The following is a 23,857-nucleotide window of genomic DNA, read 5'->3' as shown; positions in this document are numbered from 1 at the left end:
ACTAGCCAGACACTGAGTGCAAATACATACTCCTTTTTCATGAGGACCTTCAGTTGCATTCCTTTGCTTCTGTGACAAAGTTATTCACGCCCAGCCCTCAACTGCATATTCTCCTTCAAAGTTGTTACTGAAAGTCTATAGCTTTAGGAATAAGGTCAGTAAAACACCAAGTGACAACACAGGAGCTGAAGGCACCACAGTTAAGTGACAACTGCTTTGCACAAATGGGAAATTCAGCTTTTATTTATTTTAATGTATTATCATAATTGTATGCTGGGGTGACGAGATCTGGAGTACTATTAACAATAATCACCCCCTCTTCCAGGTTAAATAATACTTGGCAAGATTTTGAGCACAGCGTGGGCCTCCCCAGGCTACAGCTCATGATTATCCTGCAGAGAAGGACAGCTACCAAAAATGTTGCTCTTTGCCCTTTTAAATAACTTGCTTAGTTGACATACTTACTTAAAAGCCTGAGATTTATATAATTGCTGGGAAAATCTTTCAAAATGTCTCCTAGCTCTTTTTTTCTTTTATATGGAGGGCAGTGTCTGAGCGTTGTAAACACAGTCTTTTGAAAGAAAAAATAGAATTGATATCAGCTTTAGATCCAGTTTTGTTATGACCCATCATGCTTCCCTCTCCTTACTGTTTCCTCTCCACCCACAAGAATCACAAATACTACTGATACTATGTCAAATATCACTTTACAATCAGGCCTATCTAATCTAAAAAAGGATTAAACAGTGTGTGCTTAGACTTCATGAACCTGAAATTTCCACATCATAGCCATGTGCAGCCCTCTCGGAAAATCCTGCCTCCTGATGCATTTTGTTTGAAACTCTAATCTTAGCTTAGAGACAGGCTGACTTTACAGGCGCCTGGACATGTCACATGCTCAGCTGACAGATAAACCATATTCAGAGCACGTAGCTGAGCCCTTCCCCGGGTGAACAGGCAGTAGATGCATCAAAGATGAAAGAACCCAAACTGCAAACAGCATCTGTTTCAGTATCAACATCACAATATCAAACAGGTATCTGTTACCCCAAACCAGCTTTCTCACCCCTATGCAAGAGCAGAGAGACAAAAATAGTCCCTAATATTAAAATATGTGCAACTGCTGCCCCTTGGGCAGTACTACCTGAGTTGCACAGTGAAGTTTGGGGATGTCGTGTGGTTTAGCAGCAGAGTGATTGTTTTCTATTAAAACTATTTGGTTTGGAAATGGTATGTGTTGATGAGATCTTAGCCGCTCTTTGGAGGAAGATCAATTTCTTCCAACTTTCTCTGTCACTGTAGTGCTCATGTGCCATGAGGCTTTGACAAAACAATTTTCTGGAACTGGTGTCTGCATGTGTGTCTGATGCTCCTGTGCTGAGCAGATGGGAGCAGAGTTTGCTTGTGCAGAAACTGCCCAGGGTGCAGCGCATCGTGTTCATACAGCCATAGCTGCAGTGTGTCAAGAGCAAGTTTTTGGTGCGCTCACCTGTGTCTGCCACATTCAGCAGGTATAGACCAGCTGGACCAAGGGGAAGGGGTGTGTGTCCAGCACCAAGGGGAAAAACAGCCCTCCGGCTTTCCTATGGGCACCAGGCTAAGGGGTGCAGGTCAGCATCCCTCTGCAGAGTTGGGGACAGCCCATGGGCAAACTCCCTCATGCAGGGGCTGCTGGCCTGGCCTCCAGCACAGCGAGCGGAGCAGGAAAGATCAATGTCCCCCGTCACATGCTTCCCAGAGTCATCTGCTTTGTGAAAAACAGTGTCTTTAACCTCCAGTTCTCCAACTCCACCTCTCCTCTGGGGACATGCATGTGCCAAAAAAGGGGTAGTCAGAATAAATGCCTTTTTCTTTTTCCCAAATATACCTTATACTCCGTCTCTGCCATAAGTCCTAGCCTCAATTCCCTCCAGAAAATACTGCACCCTTCTGTAAAACCAACTGGGATCTCTTGCATCATCACTGTCCTTATCTATCTCTCTATTTTTGTCTCCCATTTCAGCTGCGTTTAATTCTTCCCAAATCCCTGGTTTATAGCACAGGCTCAAAAACAAAAGCTCAGCTTGGCTGAACCTCAGCACTGCGGAGACTCGGCCCATCACAGCACGTTTGTCACAGGAGTGCTGGCACCTCTTCTACCTCATCCATTTTTGAGGTCAGAGTATCCCTGTTTGGCCAAAATTAGGAAATCCTCTGTTTTCTCCAGTTAACAGAATATATTAGCTCTCATATCTTTCAGTTTAAAATTCTTTAGCTCAAAGTTAATAAATACATGGGACTTTTCCAATCGGTCTCTGCTAAAAGGTAAGATGACAAGAACAGCAGTAATATTACCTTTTTTAAAATATTTCATACTCTGAATTACTTCTGCCATGTTATATGCTCCTTCCTGGAGCTGTGGTTTCCTCTAAAGCTCTAGGAAGAGATCAGTTGAGATTTATTTTTCATTTTTTTCTGCCTCCTGTGTCATAATTTATGGGAACGATGTAAAACAGTTTCCATCTAGACAGAATACAGTTAGAATAAGTTTCCATCTGCAATTTCAGTACAGCATTATTTTTCCATAGGCACTTCTTCTGTATGGTGAGTGGGCTATATATATCCCTAATGATTTTTTTTTTCCCTGGGAAAAACTCCTTTTTGCCCAATCTAGCTGGTGGAGCTTCTCACTCTTCAAACTTAGGACTGGCCATCAGGTGGAGGCATTGTACTTTGGTTTGCTGGCAGGTGAAACCACAACGAAGGGCTTCCTGAAACCTCCTGACCTGCTGCAGGTTTCTCAGGGCAGGTAGCAAGATCTGGCCCATTTTCTTTAGTAGTACAGCCATGGCCTTGGAGTTGCCTCTAGGAAGAAGCAATGCTGCCTAAGGCAGCCAAGTGCTGGAGACAGAAGACCAACTGCTGCCTCTTTTTCTTCTGCTGGAAATCAGAGGACCCAGGCACTGTGATCAGACATTAAATCCTATTGCTAGAACTGGGAAATGCAATAGTTCCACCTCACCTTCTCCTCTTATGCTAGCTGAAGCAGCAAAGAAAAGCAAGGATTTTTCTTTACAGCTCCTTGCCCCAGCTCTGCCCATCTTCTTTCCTGCAGCAGGAACAGGAAGGCTTGCAGCTGGCTTCAGCCTCAGAGTAGCATAATTCAGTTTTGTCTGCACTGCTGAGATGCTTGAAGCTACCTCAGAACACCCTGTCACCAACTGAAAGAAATTTTTCCTCTAATTTTTGAGATGGAGCTGTGGGCTTCTTTTTTGTTTGATTGGGTTTTTTGTGTGTGTGTGTGTGGTTTTTTTATTTTTTTAATATCTCCAAGAATTTTTGTATGTCCAGATTCCCTTGCCTGTGGGTGACTTTTACAGCAGATAAGTCCACCAGCTACAGAATGAAGATTAAAATCAAATATGTCATTGATGGAAGATAGAAGCCACCTCTCATCCTCTTCAATATCATGGCACAGAATAACGGGCCACTCGGAGCCCTCTGATCACCAATGCTATGGTGGAACATGAAGAAATAGATAGCTCCAAATCTGAACAATACAGCCAGGAAAATCCGTAATATGAAGAATCTCTCTCATCTTCATGTTCCTGCCTCTAATAGAGGGGCACTAATAGTCATAGCCTGTACAGCAGAAAGACTCAGGGCCTAACCTACCTGGTACGATGCAGACACACATAACTGCTAAACAGGAATCTGTAACTTTCTGCTTTTCAAAGCATACACAACATCGGAGCATGTGTAGCTGTGGTACCAAAGGAAAATGGTTCTGGATCATGTCATTTACACTGAACTGCCTTAGTTTCTTAGTTACATGGTTAAATATTTTACTGGACATCTAAGTGATTTTTGCAGACGTACATTGGTCCAGCCTGAAAACCTTGAAATAAATTGAGTTAAGAAATGACATGGGAACAGCTGTGAGATAGCTTACAGGAAGTATCTGATGGCAATGTTGATCACTTATTTATAACTTTTATTCAAAGGGTGTATGTATAAACTGTGTAGAGTATTTATATGCAAAAAAATACTAATATACGTACATGGGAATGAATACACTGGGCAGTGAAATGGTAACATTTGAGCTGAATGCTGAATTATTATTTAATAGTCCATAGGATGAAAATCTCTTTATTCAGTTAAAATGATAGAAAGTGCCTTACATAGGATAAATATCAATACCCCAAATATTAATCTCTATTGATAATATATATATATTTAAAATGATTGTTCATAGTCTGTTCAGAATGTGCTTTATTCTATTAGAAGCATAAGTAAGCCCTGCAGGGAGGCTCAGTTATATTTGCATGGGTAGTGTCTAACAGCAGACAATTGCTATTAATAGTGAACAATTAATAATAACAGTGTGTAAATAGATTAAGTCTTTTCTAAAAACCTATCTTCTCCTTAGGAATTGCATTTGGAAGGTCCTCCAAATTCTGCAGCTTCATTTAAGCCAGTACCCTAAGCTCTCTTGCCAAAACAGCCTCAGCCCAGCACTAATCCATATGAGTCAAAGAACTTCTATCTCACAATAATTTTTTGATAATTTGAAAATGTGATAATCTTACTCTGCAGTTCTGCACAGAGGTCAATTCTGGTGGAGAAAAAACAGACTAGTAGAAAAAACAATTGTGGAAATGACTGGGATGCTTGTGTGACAATGAAGAATTTGATTTACAGTTTTGTTTTCAGATATTTTTTAGTACTCTCCTTGTGTAGATTTTAAATGGATTTATTTCTGAGGGAAAATAAAGATCTCTTTACTTGCCATCGTTGAATCCACATCAGAGAACTTACATAATATATTTTGATTTCAAATTAGGCCACCCAAGATACTACTTGAGGATATAAAACAACAACTGGGCTGAATTCATTTTCACTTTTTAACACATTTCATTGGAGGATCATCACTCTAGCCACTAGATAGTCATGTTGAAAATATTCATTTCCTGATAGTGAAAACATGGTTCATCAACGGAAGGAAATTTTTTGTGAAATTTCTCTTTCTCCATTTGTGAATATGTTCCACAGCTTATGTACAATGTGTATTTCTTGTTTCCTTCATATCATCATGACAGATGGAATGGTAATATTTCAGCACCTTTTCACAACAGAGCACAAGAGTCCATGGAAAAAAACCTCCCAAATTAAATCAAACAAGTGATTTATTGTATAAAGAATCTGGAGAGACTGGGTTGACCATGTTGTAATTTAATGTCATCTCTTCTTTAAGAACAGATAAATCACTATGTTTATATTGAGCTGACAGGGGTTTAACACCTATTAAGATGCTAGATCCCTTGGGCCATATTTTCTGTTGGTATTAATGGAATTGAGTGGAGTTGTATTCATTTGTAATAGCCTTTTTTTGCCAGTTTACATCAGCTTAAGAGAGATTTGTCCAATCCTTTAGTAATATATTCTTTATATATTGTAGCCTTTAATAATATATACTTTCAGCTAAATTATTATTACTGCTATTATTATTATTATTATTGGCACTGTCTAAAAAAGGCACCTTCTATCTCTCATTGCCTAGATTCCAATAGACATTGGTGAAGACACAGGTCCCTCCACTGGGTGAAGCATCCCATGGCCTGAGTCTGGCGGACTTTTGCCTGGCATTCAAGAAAACATAACTTTGTTCTTGGACCAGAAAGGAAATTTATCTTGACTTACACCATATGCTTCTTTGGAATAAAAGATTGTGCATGTGTTGTTGTATATATATATAGTATGTTATATATCAAATACCAAACTTATCAGCTTGTTTTTAGAGATCTTCAGAACAAAGTGAAAGGAGTATGAATAATTAGTTGTAAGAAATTCTTTGAAATAAAAAAAATTAAAGAAAGCTTTAAATTAGAGAAAAATCAGCAAACTCTGTTCATAATCAGAAGTCCTTACAGCCACTGATTTGATTTATTTCCTTAAAAATTACTTTCCTATTTAGTAACTGTATTATTTGAAATATTAAGTCCAAATAGCTGTCATGCTCCCAAAATCCCCAGAGCATAAATAACAATTAGCAGAACAGCAGTGGTTCAGGCTAAGCTATTCTTAAGGAGATTCTCATCCTCTTCCAAACTGTAATTGCCTATAAATGAAAACAGTTTTCCTCTTAGATGAATCTTTACATCTGATGTGTTGACGTAGCTCCTCAGCAGATTGAGTACCTGGAGAGATTTGTTTTACCTTCTGGGTCTTGGGGAGGCAGAAGCTTCTTATTGCATCTGTCAACACAGTTGCTACAAGAGACTGGCAGACTTGATTCAAGCACTACTTAAATCCCTTATAATGTTTTTCACAGCACATTAAAGATCTGTCTCTATGATAGTGGCTTTATGGAATATTTCGGATGTAAGAGAAGCAATAATGCACAGTTGGCTGTTACTAGTTTGAAGAAAGACCGTATACAGGACTAGGAGCAGAGCTATCTATGTCAGCTATCAAATACAACTCAAGGGATGGCAAGGATAAATCACTGGTTGCAACTTAAAGGTTGAGGAACTCTCTTGTGGATCCACAAGCAGTTGCATTTGTAACTATGAATATTTTATTTTGTTTTTCAAATTGGCCGACATTTACATAAGAAGTGCTTTTCCAAAAGGAGGAATTTATTAATCTTGGAACATAATATTGCAATAATGAAAGCTTTTTAGTTTACTGCATGAGAAAAAAATGTTATTACATATGCTATATTATACTAGGGTACCCCCCCTTAAGAGGAAGGCATGATGATAGAAAGTGAGAGGAAGTCCAAGGAGGGAAGAGAGAGTGCTCAACCATGTCAGGAAATAGAGCAGAGGTTAAATCAGGAAGGAGTGGGAGGCCACAGGCAGAGGAGGGAGCATTCAGAGGGACAATCATGAACCTCAAAGAGGGGGCAACATAAGGAGATGTTAAAGCAAAGAAAAAACAAAACAAAACAAAAAGAAAGGAGGCTGCAGCAAGAGCAAGAGAATAAGGGCTGACCAGCACAGCAGAGGAGGAAGTGTGAAAGAGTCAAAGCAGCAAGATTTCTGTAAGAAGACATGTCCTTTACTGTGTGTCCCACAGTCTAAGGGGACTTAGATTTGATTCCTCCTTAAAGGGGGACACATTTAAGACCTTTACATAAAAATAAGAGCATTTTTTTTTCAAAGACTTCATCCCTTCTGCACCATTCCTAGTAGTAAAACTGACCTGTGCGACTGTTGGGAACACCCTTCTCTATTAGCAGAAAACACAAAAAAGCAAAGTTCAGCCTACACCCTTGGTGAGTATATAACATGAGATGCACAGCGGCTGTAATGCAAGGAGCTCTGGTGGGTCTCTGGCAGATTGTGTTGTGTTTGCTGTCTCTCTGGGGATTTGTGTTTGCTGAACAGAACTTCTTCAGGAACAAAACTATGTTTTTAAGCCAGCTATGCAGTGGTAGGATATGCCACAGTTATTGGATCCTTTGACCAAGTTAAGGAATATTAGGCAAATACTCCCATACTTGTCAAAATGGATAAAACATGCTGGTAGGTTTTTCTCAGTGTTTTCTATTCTACACATTGAAATAGCAGTCTATTCTCTCTGGTAGATCCATAGGGAGTGATGAACAAAGAGGGTGATTCTTACTCCTGTAATTGCTATAGTGCAAATATAAGGAAAGAGGTGATGATTGCTCTCCCCTCTCAAGTCTCCTAGAATCGCAAACCCACAACAGATGTTTGATTCAGTGGGTACAAACAGTCCATTAAACTGGACTGGTCATCACACCTAAAATAAATCAGAATTGTATTGTCATGAAGACTACTCAGATAATCAAAATAATTTTGGCCTTTTGGCTCTGCAATCTGCCTAACAACATGCTCTTCTTCAGTAAACATCTACTTTATTTTTTTTTTCTTTATATGACAAGCTTCAACATAGGAAATAAATCCAGAAAAGAGTAAAAGATTTTCACAGCAGTAGATTGGGACTTCACAGAATTCTTCTCATAAAATGTTCAAGACAGATATTTTGTTTAATTGTGACACAGAGCTTTTATTTCAAATGAGTAAGATGAAAAAAAAATATATAAATCACAGTATCATTTTATGCTATCAGACTAAATGGGACCCCAGTTTCAAATCCTAAAACTTCTTGGAAAGTCAGAACATTTTTTGCCAAGTCCAATCTCTTATGTTCTTTTCATTACACTAGAAATAGTTTTAAATGCACCTCATGCTTTTCCTAAACCATACGACAGCTGATGAGAAAGAATCACACTGAAAATTACTAGTGAAACAGTCAAGCTGATGTCTCAAATTTTCCATTTGGAGTATGAATATGAAACTCCTTATGAAGACTTACTCTCAGTTGTGCAGTTGTAACGATTCAGAAACTAGCCATATGTATTAGACTAGGTGGAGACAAGCTTTCTAAAGCTATATGATGCAAATATGTATTTAAATGCACCTACACTTATGAAGGTATCAAAAACATTTAAAAATCATGCCCTCTTGGTTAAGATCTGATGTATAGATACTTCAGAAATGTGGAAATGATAAGAAAAACGTTTTTGGACAGAGAACAATGTGAAGGACTCTACAGTACAATATTAGTGGCTGACACGTCATTTAAAGTGAAATATTTCTGAATTTTTTTTAAAAAAGATTGACAAATATGTTTATAAATTCAAGTTAGCTTTAATACAGTTTTAAGATACTGTACAAAGGGTATCTTTCCATAAGCCTTTTGAAGCATGCATAATTATAGGATGATCTGGGTCTTTGACTCAAAGAAATCAAAGAAGAAATAGGGATTTAGGAACTGTCTGAGTGGATGAACCATAATTGCATTTAAAAATAGTACTGTTCCAGCTATAGTGTGCAAACTAAAGTGAAAGATAGGAAGAATTTCCCTAATCCTAACAGGATTCCTTTCCCGCAGTAGCTGGTCCTGTGTTTAACTTGAGGAGCAAAGTTTATGCCTTTGGAATGCAGCAGAATGCCCCAAGTGTTATGGGTTTGGGCTTTTTCCTTTTAATTTTTTCCCCTCGGGGACAGAATACGTCTGGTGATCTCTAGCTTCCTTGACAAACTGCACGATTTGATTGTTGGTTCCAGCATAACATATGCAGCTTGTAAAAGCAGTGCATTCTTTTTCTCTCTATAAGAGAAAAAAAGTCACTAATGTGTCTTAGGAACATGCTGAATTCCCAGGAAATAAAAACTTCTGCCATTGTGCCTGTGTGTGTGTGAAGCTTATTGGCTTTTGAATTAAGTGACATTTTTACCGTTTTGGAGCATACATATATTGCAATGAGTTTTATTATTTTGGAAAGATGGAAGTGTGAAGAAAAAAATTCTGAAAAAAGATCAAAGTGAAGTTTCATTGAATAGAAAATATTTGCATTTTGTTTGTTTAAAAACAAGCTATTAAAACGCATCATAAGACTTAGTGATACTTCACATGTCAGCTCTGACAAATGAAGCAAAGATGCCATCTTCTTGAGAAAGTAGATTCTCAGGCGTATCATATTCTAAAATGTTTCCTCGCTTCATGACGATGACCAGGTCTGCAGTGAGAATAGTGTGAACCCGATGCTGCCATAAAGAAAAGCACATAAAAATTCTCATTGTAATAATTCTCAATAATGGACTTGACCCAAAGTCTATGAAGTTGATGAAAGTCTATCATTATCTACAGAAATACATCCTTGTTTTGTATTTTTTAATCCAGAGTGATCTCAAATTACTTTACAACCTCTAGCACCAAGCCTGAAAAAAGTTATGCATGCTCTTCCCTTTTGGTCAGCTAATTGCAGTTATGGACCACACAGCTGTTGGAATAAAACCTATCACATCACCAAAATACACATCCCCATTTAGGAAATGAGTGATAAATATCCTGGTTATGTCTTAGCTCAGAGGCGACTTGGCTTTCTCCTTCACTGCAGGGTCTGGCACCCTGACTGTCTACACTGCACCTACCTTAGATCACTCCTAGTTCATCTTCTGTAAATCAATTTGCTCTCTCTGAGATTAAATTTGTGTTTAGATATAGCTCAGCTGTAGAGGTCTGAATGACAATATGGATGAAAACAGGCCCAATGTGATTTCCCTGCTGTGTGAATTTGGCCAGTCAGTTGTAAACAGGACTAGCTCCTAACATAGCCTGAAGTCCTGGAACTCTTTTAAGTGGTAGATTCCTTTAATGGTATGAGTTGAATGTCAGCTGCATGTGTAGGCTTTAGCTAAATACAGTTATGAAATTAAATCCAGAAGCCATGCAATAAACTCTTCCTTGCACTGTCACTGAAGAAGGCATGCAGTAGAAAGGAAGCAGAGTGAAAAGAAACTAAAGAGTTAAAGATAACTACCAAAGAGCCAGAAGTCTTGTGAACAGTGTGGACTGAGAAAGTCTACTTGTGAGTCTTCACCAAAGTGGTGAACAGGCCGTCCTCTTTGAGGAGTAAGTTTGAGGCAGTGTCACATTCAACTAGAAAGCCCTCAGAAAGGACTAGGACAATGTTGGCATCCAAGATGTGAGATACGCGATGCTAGAAAAGAGAAAAGAGAAACAGGTGGGTGGAAAAAAGTTCAGCCATAGATGAAGAAAGGAAATTAAGCCAATTCTGTGAAGCAAGCTAAATATAAATGAATATTATTTTGTTTGGGACATCAACTTCAGAGAAGAAAAGGGGAAAAAAAAGAGAGAATCCAGTAAAAAGGACAATACTGAAAATCTGATTAACTGGATAAGAATATGCTTACTGCTAGAACTTTCAGCATTTAGACATACAAGAATGTTGAAAGTAAGCTAGGTTAAGTGATTTGCCCAATACAAACTAGTCACTGACAGTTCTGAAACCAGAATCCAGGAGAAAAAATACTTATCTCTAACCATAGGATTGGATCCCAGACAAAGCATCTGAAACAGCTGTTGAAGCACATATTTATCTCATTGAAAAACTTGTTCTGCTTGTTCAGTAAGCACACTATAGCATGGTGAAATTATTCTCAAAGTTATCTTTTGAACTTGTGGGTATGCATGTGCATATATATACATGCATACATGTATATACCCATGTACATTCCTACACAGATACATAGACCATTTGGGCACATTTCATATCACTAGAAAGGGCAGAAAAATAGGAAAAAATTCACAAGATTAAATTTTTGAATATTTTCCATTGTCTCCAATTTTTAAAAAGTTTATATTGAAATCAAATTTTTATTTTGAAAAGAGAAAAAAAACAATATCTGACTTTGAAAATGTCAACAAAATGTTTTTGAAATCTCAGTTCTTTTTATAAATTCATGGTACTATGGTGTGCACTATACCCACTGTATATCTTAGAGGTAAAATTTGATCCAGATTTTGAAGACACTTTCATTAATGTTCATATCCATGGGTTCAGTTTTGATTTGTTTACTGAGAAAGATTTCAAATTTTGTTGGAGACAGTGGAAATGCTGAAGTTTCTTATAAAGTCCATCTTCAGATCTGTTTATTCTAGTTTATTTTTGAAATACAGCAATTATGGGTAAAATTTCATTTTGAAGTTATTGATCTGTTCAATACCTAGGAATATTTTAACTGTGGATTTTACTTTTATTTTGCCTGCATACTGGTATTTCGCTAGTGAAAGGCAAGATCCAGTGCTTGAGGAATGAGGAAAGACAGCATCTACTAACATGCATACTTACAGCTATTGTTACAACTGTGCGGTCTGCAAAGGCAGTCATCACAACCTTCTGCAAAATATTTTCCTATCAAAAGAAAAGGATAAATGGTTATTTTGTCCTTCTACATTTTATATGGTTTTGTATCTTTAAAATGAAAGAGATACGATTCTATTCCACACAATGTCCCATCTCTGCATCAGAGTCTCGATAATGAGAAATGATGCAGGTAGAAGCAGTAGTTTTCTAATATGTCTTTGTCTTTTTCTCTCTCCTCACCATGGACACAGAACCCCAAATCACATCAACAGCAAGAACTGAAACGAAATGCTAGACAAAAGCAAAAAGGCTGCCCGTCTTGCTAAACAGATTTCTTGACTGACATCGAGGGAACTCAACACTTTCTCACCTAGTAGATCCATGAACTACACCGATGGCAGTAACTTGGTATACTCACTGTGGCCATGTCAATAGATGCTGTGGCTTCATCCATGATAAGTATACTACTCTTACGAACAAAGGCTCGGGCTAGGCAGAAGAGCTGTCTTTGCCCTACGCTGAAGTTCTCTCCTCCCTCGGTAACCACTGCATCTGTAATGAAATTAATAAAGCTGAATGTGGCACCGACAAAACTCAGGACATTCATACACTCAGGACTAGATGATTTTGAGTGGGCACCATGAAAACTCTGCTCATGCATCAGCATCCAGCAAAATCTCTGTAAAAGCCAAAAAGCATAATCTTGACTGAGCATTGGAATGGAATGATACCAAGAAAAGTGAACACAGCTGTTGGGAAAGGAGTAATATTTCATCAAGCAAATAGTTGGCACAGATGGTTAACAAATCTGGTAAACTGTAGTAAAGCATCTTAGTAATATGAAACACTCTTCATATGGATGGAAATATGTGAGTTTCCATCATGGATCAGACCTGAAATGATAGGGAAATGTAGTGTTCTAGCCAAGAGCTACAGGTCTGCTGACAATGCCAGATGCTGCTGAAGAGCAGAGGTAAGGTAGCATTTTTAGTTCTTCAATGACTGATCACCACAACATGTTGTTGATGTCCTAAAGCAATTTTTTTTTCCAGCGTGAGTGGAAAACTATTGGACCAATTTTTCAGTAAAGATGTTCTGTCCTAAAGACTGAATATTCTTTAGGTGCCTGTCAACAGCCATGATACAAAACTTAGGTACATTTTTCCCAGGTATTTGTTTATATGTATGCATGCTCATGCATGTATATTTTTTTTAATTAGCCAATATTTGTGGATGCTTGGTTCACACATACCAAGACCTCCTGGCAGTGACTTGACCATGTTCTTCAGCTGAGCAATCTCCAGTGCTTCCCAAAGTCTATCATCAGTGCACTTGCATTCTGGATCCAAATTAAAGCTGCAAAGAAGAGCATAACAGGAGTCCTGTGACTGCAATTACAGTTCATTCAGACATTTTAGAATTGTTTATGTCACTTGATTTTCCTTGGGCAGACTGTGCCACACCAACTGAAGTGAGCAGGGAAGATTGCTCCATTTTTTAATCCCTTCTTGTTCCATAGCCCTTTCCAGAACTAAAGCCCACCACAAACACATTATGCAGTGTTGCTCTTCACCCCCTGGACAAAAAGCACCTACCGGATAGAACCACTGAACAATATGGGATCCTGGAGAATAATGGAGAGTCGGGAACGGAGTGTATGAAGAGGTAATTTGCTGATGTCTATCCCGTCAATCACTATCCTCCCTGTTTAAAACAAAATGCACAAACATGTGAGGGAATTGCACAGATAATTTGATTTGTAAGTAGCAGACAAAAAGATAAAGCAGAAACTTCGGGCTGGACTCCAAATTATGAGGCAGAGAGCTTCTGCATTCTCTCAGCACTGTGATATAAACATGGAGAAGGATAATGCATATAGTAACACACGTCAGAGGGAATCCAGTTTATTGGTGACACTGGCCTTTCTCTCTCATTTTTCCACCCTTCCTTTAAGGCAATATATGGCTTCTATGTTTTGTGATTAATGATTGCAGAAGGATAGTTTATTATTATGAGGCAATGTGGGCTCTACAGCCAGAGTGAGCACAAGAGCAACTGATATAATTAGCCATGTTCTTTGCCTTTGCTTTCTTTAACTTCATCTGTAGCAGAAAATGGAACAAAGCAAACTGAGAGAAGATATGATATGAGGTATTTTCATCAGGCTAAATTCTGCAAATTCTCTGTGGATTTCTTAGCTTGGCAGCTGCACCAAACCTTGGAAAGCACCTACATTAAGTTTATTAGTTCTGTCTCCTAATGATGAGAGGTGAAGCTAACCGTGAAGGGGCCAATGTGTGGATTTTCAAGGCTGTGAACATCCAGCCCTGTTGTCATGCCCAATTATCAGGATGCTGCAATTTCTAGGTTAACATGTCCTAATCTAATGAAAACCTTAATCCCAACCTACTTGCGTTAAAATTAGGTTTGTGCTTTAACTAGAACTTCAGAGGAGCCATGTGAGGTGTAAAGTCCAATTATCTGTAGAATTAGGTCATGAAACTTCACCATGACATGTCAGTAGTAACATGAACGCAATCAATTGTTCTTCCACCCCAAATGAAAACACAAGAGAAAGTGTCACGAAGATGAGATAGACAAATGGGAGAAAAATAATTTAGCATTGCTCAGAAATGGGGGAATGCACTTTGGATAGAAGCCAGGGTGAGGATAGAGCAGATGAGGAGACCTAAGAGAAATAGGAAAATAGAGAGGAGCTGGAAAACTACGAAAGCAAAGGGCAGACAGGCAAGACAGGAGAAATGAAAGGTAGTTCCACCAGAGGGCAAGAAAGGGAAAATGCTAATGAGAAAAGAAGGGAGAGTTATGGGGGGATGACATCGAACATAAGCACATGCAAAGAAATAACAGAGATATAATGAACCCAGATGAATATGGAAAATGAAATCTAGGTTCCAGTAAATTTTATTATTTAGTTTTTCCTTTTTTTCTTTTTTTAAATTAGGACTACATGCAGAAAGTAGAAGGAAAGGCAACACAGAGGCTTGGCATAGTATAGTGAGAGAGAGAAAGAGTTGTGGATAAAGGATCCACAAAACTTGGTTGAAAAGAGTTAAACTTTCTCAGTGTGAAAATCAGGGATACAGGAAGAACTGACAAAGAAAAGATAAAGAAAAGAGATTAAAGTTGAAGGAAACTTAAAAGTTGGACATAAATAAATTTACTATTTGTATGCACTACTGTAGCATCCAGGAACTCCAGTGACAAATCAGAAACCTATGGAAATATATAGACACAGAACAATAGTAAAAGCCTGTATTAGATGCACTACGTTTACTTATGCTCCCACATCTTTCTGGAGATTCCCTAGCAAGCATTCCATGTTGAAACATGGAAATCTTGCTGTAGTAGTGAAAGCATAGGAAAGCATAGGAAGTTTCCAAATTCCTAATCAATTTCTGCTGTAGCTGTGGGAAACCACAATAAAATAATAATAATAATAATAATAATAATAATAATAATAATAATAATAATAATAATAATAATAATAATAATAATAATAATAATTTAAAAAAAAAAACAAATAGCAAGGGAATGCACTTGTTGAGGTCTAGTTTCTATTTTACTAATATTTTGTCAGTTATCATAATTTAATGCTGTTATTTTTTAGGGAGAAACTTAGATGCGCCAGAGAGTTGCATATTTTTACTCCTCTCTAGAGCATGGAATACTGTTTTGTCAAAAAAAAAAAAAAAAAAAAAAAAAAAGAAAGAAAAAGAGATTTAGAAGCATAATCTATGAGGTGTATATCATTTCCTGGAAGAAGTGAGTGCTGCTCACAGTAGGACAGTTTGTACTTTGAAGGAGCAAGCATAATGGACTCCATTCTAATCAAGTATCTTTCAAGCCAGGAAGGCAGGATATAAGCTAGTAAAAAGTCCCATGTCTCTTCTGAAGAAATAAAGGGGGAGCAGGTTAGAAGTGACAACAAACTCCAGTGAAAACTAACCATCAAATATGTCCACCATTCTGAAGAATGCCAAAGACAAGGAGGATTTGCCACTGCCAGTGCGACCACAGATGCCAACCTGTAAAAGAAAGCAAGATGTTATTTGCTAACAGAAAGAAGCTGCAAATCAAACATATTGTGAAAATGGCCCTGTTGGGGTAAAGAAGGTCCTTCCCACTGGCCAGTGCCAGATGCCAGGGATAAAGCAAGCGAGAGTGGCCAGAACGCTCTTCATTTCTGGCTCTCTGCATGAGAACCATGTATGTAAAGTGAAGAGATCACACAATACATGCAATAGGGATTACCACTTTCCCTCTAGCTGGTCTCAGCTTGATAAAAAGAACATTGTTATTTACATACACTCTGAGGGTGTTTCTCATTCACATGCAGTGAGTTTTGTATCCCCACTAATTTGACAAAGAGCTTAATCACATAGAGCTGGTGGAGATTGCCACCTTGGGTTGCTCTGTGCTATGTGGATGGACATGGAAAGAGGCAGGACTCTAAGAAGGGCAATGGATCCCATTCAATAGTAAGATGTCACCAGTGAAAATGTCTTGACTAAGCCCACGGTCCTCAAAGAAGATTATCAATTTATGCACCCGCTTTTATTCTTGCTCTTCTGCTATCTTAGACGAGAAAACAAATTAGGAAGAATATGGCCTAGAAGGAGGATGGTATGTCACTGCATAGCACAGTACCTTCTGTCCTGGTTTAATGTAAGCCTTCACATGCTTAAGCACAGGCTTCAGGTTGTTTTCATACCGAACACACAAATTTTCTATCTTGATTTCTCCCTCTTGGGGCCAGTCTTTTGGGACTTGGGAGGGATCTGAAATATTTACCAAAAAATAAAAAAAAAAATTAGAGGTCACCTTTTATGGCATTCCCACCTCCATCCTCCCTAGACACCCATTTGGAGCCACCTTAGAAATCTATAATCTTGAGTCCCATTGTGAAAGTGGCAGTGCTGGTGTTGAGAGCGTGTGCTTCTCCAAGCAGGCGTGCTTGGGCTGGCTCTCAGGGGAGCTGAGAAATGCCCGGCAAGCACATTACAACTTAGCTCCCTGGGCTTGACACACAGGATAAGAGGGTAAATGCTAAAGCGGCTGCCAGCGATGACATGGGATGAAGCCAAACCCACAGAAAGGAACGTAATTTCAGACCAGTGTTAGCATTGTCTGCGGTCAGTAACTGCCTCAGGAAGGGCAGTAGGAAGAAGGATGTTGTTGCTGCCTCACAGATAGAGCTGTTGACATTATCACAGCTCGTTTTTCATCCTGGATTGCAAATATCCTGTCAGGTTTTGTCTCTGAACTAAGGGTCTGGGCTTTCCAAAAAATCTTGCTGGCTCACAGGCTTCTTTGGCCTTGTGCTTCTAGTACTGCTAAAATAGCAATTTCTCTCATTTCTCTCATCAAATTTGAAATATGTGGAATATGAACAGCAAGGTGTGGTTCAGAGAAGAGCTGCTGAGGTCTGATTCTTCAATGTAACCCATCCTGCAGCCCGAACTTGCTGCAAAGATCAGCAATTTTGAAGTATTTGACTGCTAATGCATTTCTACTTTAATACACATTTTTGTACTTTGGATGGCTACAGAGATGTTTTATACTACCTGCAAATTTGCCTTGGTTCTTTCTACTTGTATTATAAGGTGAAGCTCACTCTGTCTGGTATTTGATAGTTTTTCATGTTTATTAGTAGGGGTTAGATATAAAGCCAGACCCCCAGCCATGGGGTCATGGTTGCTTTTAGCTGTCCTTGTCCCTCAAGCCTGTCAGAGCTCCTACATATCAATAAGAACAGACTTTGGCCAAAGATGTCTATGTTTTTTTTCATGACCAAATTTGTTGTGGTTTCACAACAGCCACAGAAAAATCAAAAAGTTTACAGTGCAGTACCTAAGTAGCCTTCATAGTTCTCCGACTCCATGTTGAGGAAGCTGTGTACTTTTTTTACTGCACCCATCTGCACCTCCAAATCAGCCAGATTTCTCACCACCCAGTTCAAATAGTTGGTTATCTGCATTGCAAAAGGAAAACAAAGACAGAGGTTAAGTTTCTGTCTGTTCATCTATCTCTTTTTGAATAAAGGTCAGATAAATTTTTAAAAGTTTTTGGCCTGACTCAGCACAGTTGGTCTAGACCTAGCACAACAGCATTAAAAATGGAACAGGCCAGTCAGATTCCAACCCAAACAATACTGACACAGTGATTAATGCTCGGTATTCTCATCCTTATTTTTTGAAACAGAAATATGGAAAGGTTATATCTGCAGTCTGAAGATGTGACTGATTAAGGGAATGAATCTCTTGTTCTGAACATTCAATAAACAGTACTGAAAAGCACTTTCAGTGCCTTTTAAACATAGAGATACAGTAGAAACTAAAATGGGTAGCTGTGTTTGGAAATAGCACATTTTCTAATTTTTCAAAAACCGCAAATAAAGAATAAGAATGTTTACTATTCACAAGTATATTTTCAACAAGCTGATAGGCATTTCTTTTCTGTTTCCTTCTGTGCATATTTATATAATTCTTTTATCTCTGTGTGGAAAATATGGTTGTTTTAGCACAGAAATATTTGAGAAAAATGTATCTCAATGTCATCTTGATGGTATTTCCCTTTTACTTTTGTTCAGCTTTATAGGGATTTGATTAACAGTCAGCTATAACTTGCAGTAGGTAAAAGTTGGTAATTATTTATCTAATGAAACCAAGTAGCTTAGAGAAGCTGATCCCTAGACAGGACTGACTATTTGTAAGCTGAAAATTGCAAAGCAATTTCCCAAACTTAGGTTCGTAAGTCTATATTTAGGTGCCTGTTTAAAAAAAACCCTGATTTCATCAGGAACTGTTGAGTAAGCAGCTGTAAAAGCTGAGCAACTTTAGATATCCAAATAAAGGTTTAGACACCTAACTTAGACAAGGAAAACATCCTATGCAGAAATATATCTGGAGAAACTCTTTATCATTTCACTTGTTGGAAAGATTGCAGAATCCGCCAAATAAGAAGTTTGTTATGAATAAATCACGCAGATCCACTAGTTTTCCTCTTAGCAAATATTAGTACAAAAGGCATACCATAAATAATTTTCACTGAGATTCCACAATAAATCTTATCCATTTAGAGGATTCGGTTGTTTGCCAAAATGATAGTCATTCTAGAAGCTAGTGTGAAAGAATTCCTTTGTTCTTTAGAAACTTGTGTTCTGCTTTTGAATCATGAATTTACAGAAATGGATGCATTTATAGATAAGTTAAATGACATGCAGACCTGCTAGTTGCTAGACCAGATTTGATAACATGGCCTTGCATCCAAAAGGCTTTACATACCATTTCAATCTTCATCACAGTTTGCAATAAAGTTGGAAGAATTTATATGAGCGAAGAGAATGAGCTTATGAAGGTCTCCTGTAAACACAGTGTTGGTACATACACTTTGCTCTCATCCAGTTTCTTACGTCAGTCCATTTTTGGCCCCAGAAAGAAGTGATACAAAGGCCACTTGGGGACACAGATGAGGATCCAACTGCATCTCAAATTTTATTGGTTTTATTGTGGAATAGGAAAGAGATAAGTATCCGTTTAGTGACTGGAGAGTCTCTTGATCTGCTATGCCAGACTTGAGCAAATTGCAGATTTGTTCTGATGTTTGGTTTGTAGATACAAACTAAATAAAAAGTGGGGTTTGCTCATGCAGATATCTCAGAGCTTCCAGATCACTGATAATGAAGCAGGATTACCAAGGATGTTTTCAGAATGAGGTTAAGACACTGGGACAGATTCTCAGTTGCTGGCAGATTCTCATAGCACTGCAGCAGAAGCACAAGGGGAATTTAAGGCTACCCTAAGGCAGTTGCTGAGGATTTTCTCTTGTAACCACGTGACAGCCAGCATCCAAGCAGAAAGCCAAATTATATTAAACTTATACTCCCATCTTCCCTATGGCATCTGCTCCTCCTGCCAATGCTGTAAAGCAACCAGCTTTTTACCATGCCAGACATGATTTCAAAAATTCTTTTCCCTATTATGCTTATCCTGCTTTCTCCTCTTCTTTATGGATTAATTCAATGATATTTCTGCTCATGAAGAACTCTGAGGTGCTCTCGCAGTCTACTATGCTAGAACAGTGTTCCTATTTCATGACTGATCTCAAATCCCTCTGTGCTAATGATAGGAGTTGAAGTGAATTGGCCAAATCCTTATTTCTCATCTTATTTCTCTTACTTTCCTCATACTACTTGTTATGTTGAACCATGCCTACCAGCCTTAAAGGTCCTAATCCCTACACACATTTAGAAATTGGTAGACAATACCGAGTATTTAAATGTTTTCCCTCAAAAGGTGGAACTGTTATTTCTTCAGCAATGAATTTATTTGATCATTAGTTAAATGCTACTTTGCTTATGCAGTCTGTGGGACAGCAGTTTCTGGCTGTTTTCTCCCTGTGCAGGAGCAACTAACACTGTGTTGTGCAAAACAGATTGCACAGCAGGTCCTCTTACGCACTTTAAATCTTCCTGCTCTCCTTGGGAGCATGCAGGGCCTGGGAATGGTTGTGTTTTTTTAATTGGCTCATGAAACCTGAAGTAAGTCCAAGTTGCCCTGAACTTTCTCAACTTTGGCTTGAATCCATTATTTGCAAGATTGTTTTTTTTCAAGATTAAGAAAGCTGGAAGATAACTGCGTATATGCATTTTTAAAACTACCATGAAACTAATATATTAGTCTGATAGTTCTTATGCTTTGCCTCAGTACATACTGTCAGAGCATACAGGAGACCTAGCCCCACAAATCCAGAGTTAGGTCCTTCGGTGATGGATGTTACAGCCGCAGTAAGAACTATACAAGCACCAAGGTAATCCTAAAATGACAGAGAGAGAAAGATTATAGATAACATTAAAACACAGCAAGAAGAAAACTTCTTTAGTTATAAAGGATATACCTTTTAATAAAGCTTATGTCTATAATGATATTTAGTCATTAATTCTGGCTTTTTTTTTTTCCTGGAAAGGATCAGCTCATTTGGGTGTCCAAACTGAAACAATTCTCCGCCTCTTCTCTCCTCTCTCCTTTACATGGGTTTGACCCCCAGCAAGGAAGAAGAAACAGTGATTTTGGAAAGCCCATGAAAGATTTTGATACTGCTTGGATTTTATATGGGGCGTGCACACACTTTATGGGCATAAGTGGGCAGATATCATACAGAGGGGCCCTGCACATGGTGAAGACAGGCTTAAGTCTGCTTCTGCACTCAGTCTGTGGGTGATGTGGGTGCTTGTGTGCAGTAGTGGTGTGGACTCTAAAAGCAGGAGAGTGATAATAGAGCAGTATATTGTGTATAGCTGTATAACCCAAAGGATCTCATCACTAGCTATGACACAGAAAAAGCTGTGAAGGAGCTATTAGAAAGATCTGATTACTCACAAAGTTTGATGGAGCTTGAACACATATTCTTGATGCGTACCTCAGTTTTGAATTGAATGCCAACTGCATGCAATCCCATGTAGAGTTCCAGCTGCTGGAACTGATGGCCCTCCCATACTCCCACTGCTTTTGGCCTATTTGATAGTTTCCTGCCTAGAATCTTAACCTATGTGATTTGAAATGATGGCTGCCGAGTTTATCTGTCTGCAGGAAGCGCTGATAAACAGGGGACGGACTGTAACTTAATATCTACAATGAAAACATGCACTAGAAGTACAAAGTTCTTGTGTCTCCATCAGTTATTGGGACAAGACTTCACAGTTGCTATTAAATCCTATAAAGATTTGAATTATATTAGTCTCATTGCACCATTAGGCAGAGCTAAATGATCTATTTTAAGCCTAGGCTATTTCAAGTGCTATGATGAAGTGATGCATATTCTTGGATCAAATTCATTTCTAGTGTAAGCAGGTCTAAGATTGTGAGACATTAATGAACAATGCCACAGTTTATTCCAAGGTTGGATACTGCTCTGTTCTTTATCTGTTTTTGGTCTAGAAGCAAGTTCAGCTTGATCTTGGATGTTGCAGGAAGCTAAACGCTTCATGCACAGGAGAATGCTGTTCCTAGAAATTGCAGAAATTTGTTGCTTCAACAATGTGTCTGGAAGTGCAAGTGACGATACAGGATGCCTGTCACTATATGTGTCTAGCAGAACTTAGTTCTTTCCCATCTGGACAGGCCTGGAAGGACAAGTTTACAGCTCCATTTATTCCCTGCTCTTGTAGTGCAAGATAAATAGGGAAATCAAAACTATTTTGTTTTTCCAGCATGTAGGCCTTTAAACTCAGGGAAACTGCTCTTATACAGTCCAAGGAGAGTCCTCATCAAAGACTCACTGAATCTGACTCTCTGACATTGGCTGCACCATGTCTTACTGTCATTTGTTTCTAAGCTGGAGTCTATTTCTGCCAACTTGCATAGCATTGTAGTGTATATCACAAACAGTATTGGCTCACAGCTGGAGCAAGTTCATTGTAGAAGGGGCTCTAAATTACAGGTGCAGGATGAAACCCTTTGCTGGGGAGATACCTCAGGTCCTGGAAGCTGAATGGTGCCTAGAACACAGCCCTGATGTGTTGATGGCAAAGTGCATAAAAACTACTTAAATGCCATGCTCTGCTTTGAAAAGAGTTTCTTCTACTACAGGACTGCAAGATGCTGCACAGTAGTAGAAAGGAGCCTTATTTCAAGTTACGTAAATGTTTGTTCTTGCACTCTCCTCAGACAGGAGACATCACCGCAGCAAAAGATGAGCCTTGTATTTTCCTGCTTCTGGCCAAGAAAGCTGAAAAAAAGCCTACAACTTTAACCTAAACAATCTGATCTATTTTAAGGAACATCATGTATAATCTCATTGTGAGATTAATTCTCGTTATTATCTCCTCCTCTGCCTCAGGCAAAGTCTCTGTTTGCTTCCAAGGTTTCAAAACCATAGCCGGGACTAAACTGAACGTACCGTCCTGACCTCCAGCCATCTGTTGGCAGCTGACAGAAATAAGTAGGCAATGTTGTTCGTGTCCGTTAGCTCCAGCATACGTTGTTTAAATCTGGCTTCATGCCTGCCAAAAGCGAAGTTGTTATATTACAACACATATCCACGCTCATACACAAGAGCATGAAGCATTGAACTCCCTCCTCTCCCTGCAAGCCGAACGTTGTTGCACTTGTGCCACTGCCAAACTTCGGGATAAAACTCTTTAGGATCCTTGTATGCAGGTATCACTCTCTCTGACCCGGAAAAGTTACTGTGGGGAGCAATTTCTTCTGCAAATAATTACATTTGACTCAATTCTGCATCAGAGCATGTGTCCCAAAAGAAGCTGAGATGTCAGGGGAATCCAGGGGAACTTGCGTTACTTTGCAGTTCATATCTTCATTTAAAGCTGTAAACTGAGACTGCCTTTGCCCTGCAGCCCTCTCTTGAGTGGATGAATACAAGCTAGCAGCAAATCCTTACACTTCAGAGGAAGAGTTGAGGTCATATCTGTAACTTTAAAATCTGATAATGCCTAAATTACACCTAAACTACAGAAATGAGGGATTATTTGTAAGCTCCATCAGCTGCCCCTTGTTTCTCATTCTCCACATAATGATGGTAGTTTTTAAAAAACAGTGAAAGAAAGAGTACCTTAGACTTGGGAGAGCAAAACCTCTCTTGGTATTAAATTTATGGGGTCTTACTGCACTTCAGGTTCTGATGGGCAGTCGGATGGAAGACACCTTGTTGTGCCACATTCCACTGTGAATACTATCACTTTAAAAATAGTCAAACTTTTTCCAACCGCTTATCATCTGTTTTATCTTGAAAAGCTCTTCTATTTCAAAGTTTCAGGGCTCTGCTGCGAGGCACCTGTAACCCTCGTTCTGCCAAAATACTTGGCATATTTGCCTTTTCATGCTGAAACAATATTTTACTGGTTATGCTTTGTGTAGTTTGTATACGTGACAAGGAATCCTCCCCGAATAACAGCTTGTAACAGAAATGACGTGGAGAGAAGCAAAGATTCAGTGAATAAAGTGTTGTCTTTCTGGCAACAAAACTCCTGTTTTCCTAATGGAAAATCTGACATGCTCAATCTGTATCTTCTTATCCACATCCAGCTCATCCTCTGGACAGTCTTAGGCATTTATCTTGTCAGATGAGAAACAGCAAAGGTCACTGAAATCACTTTCTGATCCAACTGTGCTACTTTGTGGTAAGTTATGTGAG

The 23,857-nt window shown here is 38.7% G+C and overlaps 1 protein-coding gene across 1 annotated transcript in view; it reads right to left on the bottom strand.

The window, feature by feature from the left end:
- Window positions 1-9,132: 9,132 nt before the first annotated feature.
- The window catches only part of ABCC9 (ATP binding cassette subfamily C member 9), a 65,034-nt gene continuing 50,309 nt past the window's right edge, over window positions 9,133-23,857 (bottom strand). Inside the window, exons 30-39 of the mRNA XM_026035778.1 lie at window positions 22,604-22,706; window positions 20,420-20,521; window positions 17,558-17,678; window positions 16,355-16,485; window positions 15,654-15,732; window positions 13,279-13,387; window positions 12,936-13,039; window positions 12,102-12,235; window positions 11,669-11,731; window positions 9,133-9,560 (exon numbers count right to left, since the gene is read on the bottom strand). Coding sequence (XP_025891563.1) covers window positions 9,423-9,560; window positions 11,669-11,731; window positions 12,102-12,235; window positions 12,936-13,039; window positions 13,279-13,387; window positions 15,654-15,732; window positions 16,355-16,485; window positions 17,558-17,678; window positions 20,420-20,521; window positions 22,604-22,706 — 1,084 coding nt within the window. The 3' untranslated portion in view covers window positions 9,133-9,422. The remainder of the gene's footprint in view (window positions 9,561-11,668; window positions 11,732-12,101; window positions 12,236-12,935; window positions 13,040-13,278; window positions 13,388-15,653; window positions 15,733-16,354; window positions 16,486-17,557; window positions 17,679-20,419; window positions 20,522-22,603; window positions 22,707-23,857) is intronic.

The sequence above is a fragment of the Nothoprocta perdicaria genome, unplaced genomic scaffold (genome assembly GCF_003342845.1).
Source record: "Nothoprocta perdicaria isolate Ctin4 unplaced genomic scaffold, notPer1 scaffold_167, whole genome shotgun sequence".
Lineage (NCBI taxonomy): Eukaryota > Metazoa > Chordata > Aves > Tinamiformes > Tinamidae > Nothoprocta > Nothoprocta perdicaria.
Note: the sequence above shows the minus strand (reverse complement) of the source record. Positions and strands in the feature narration are given on the sequence as shown.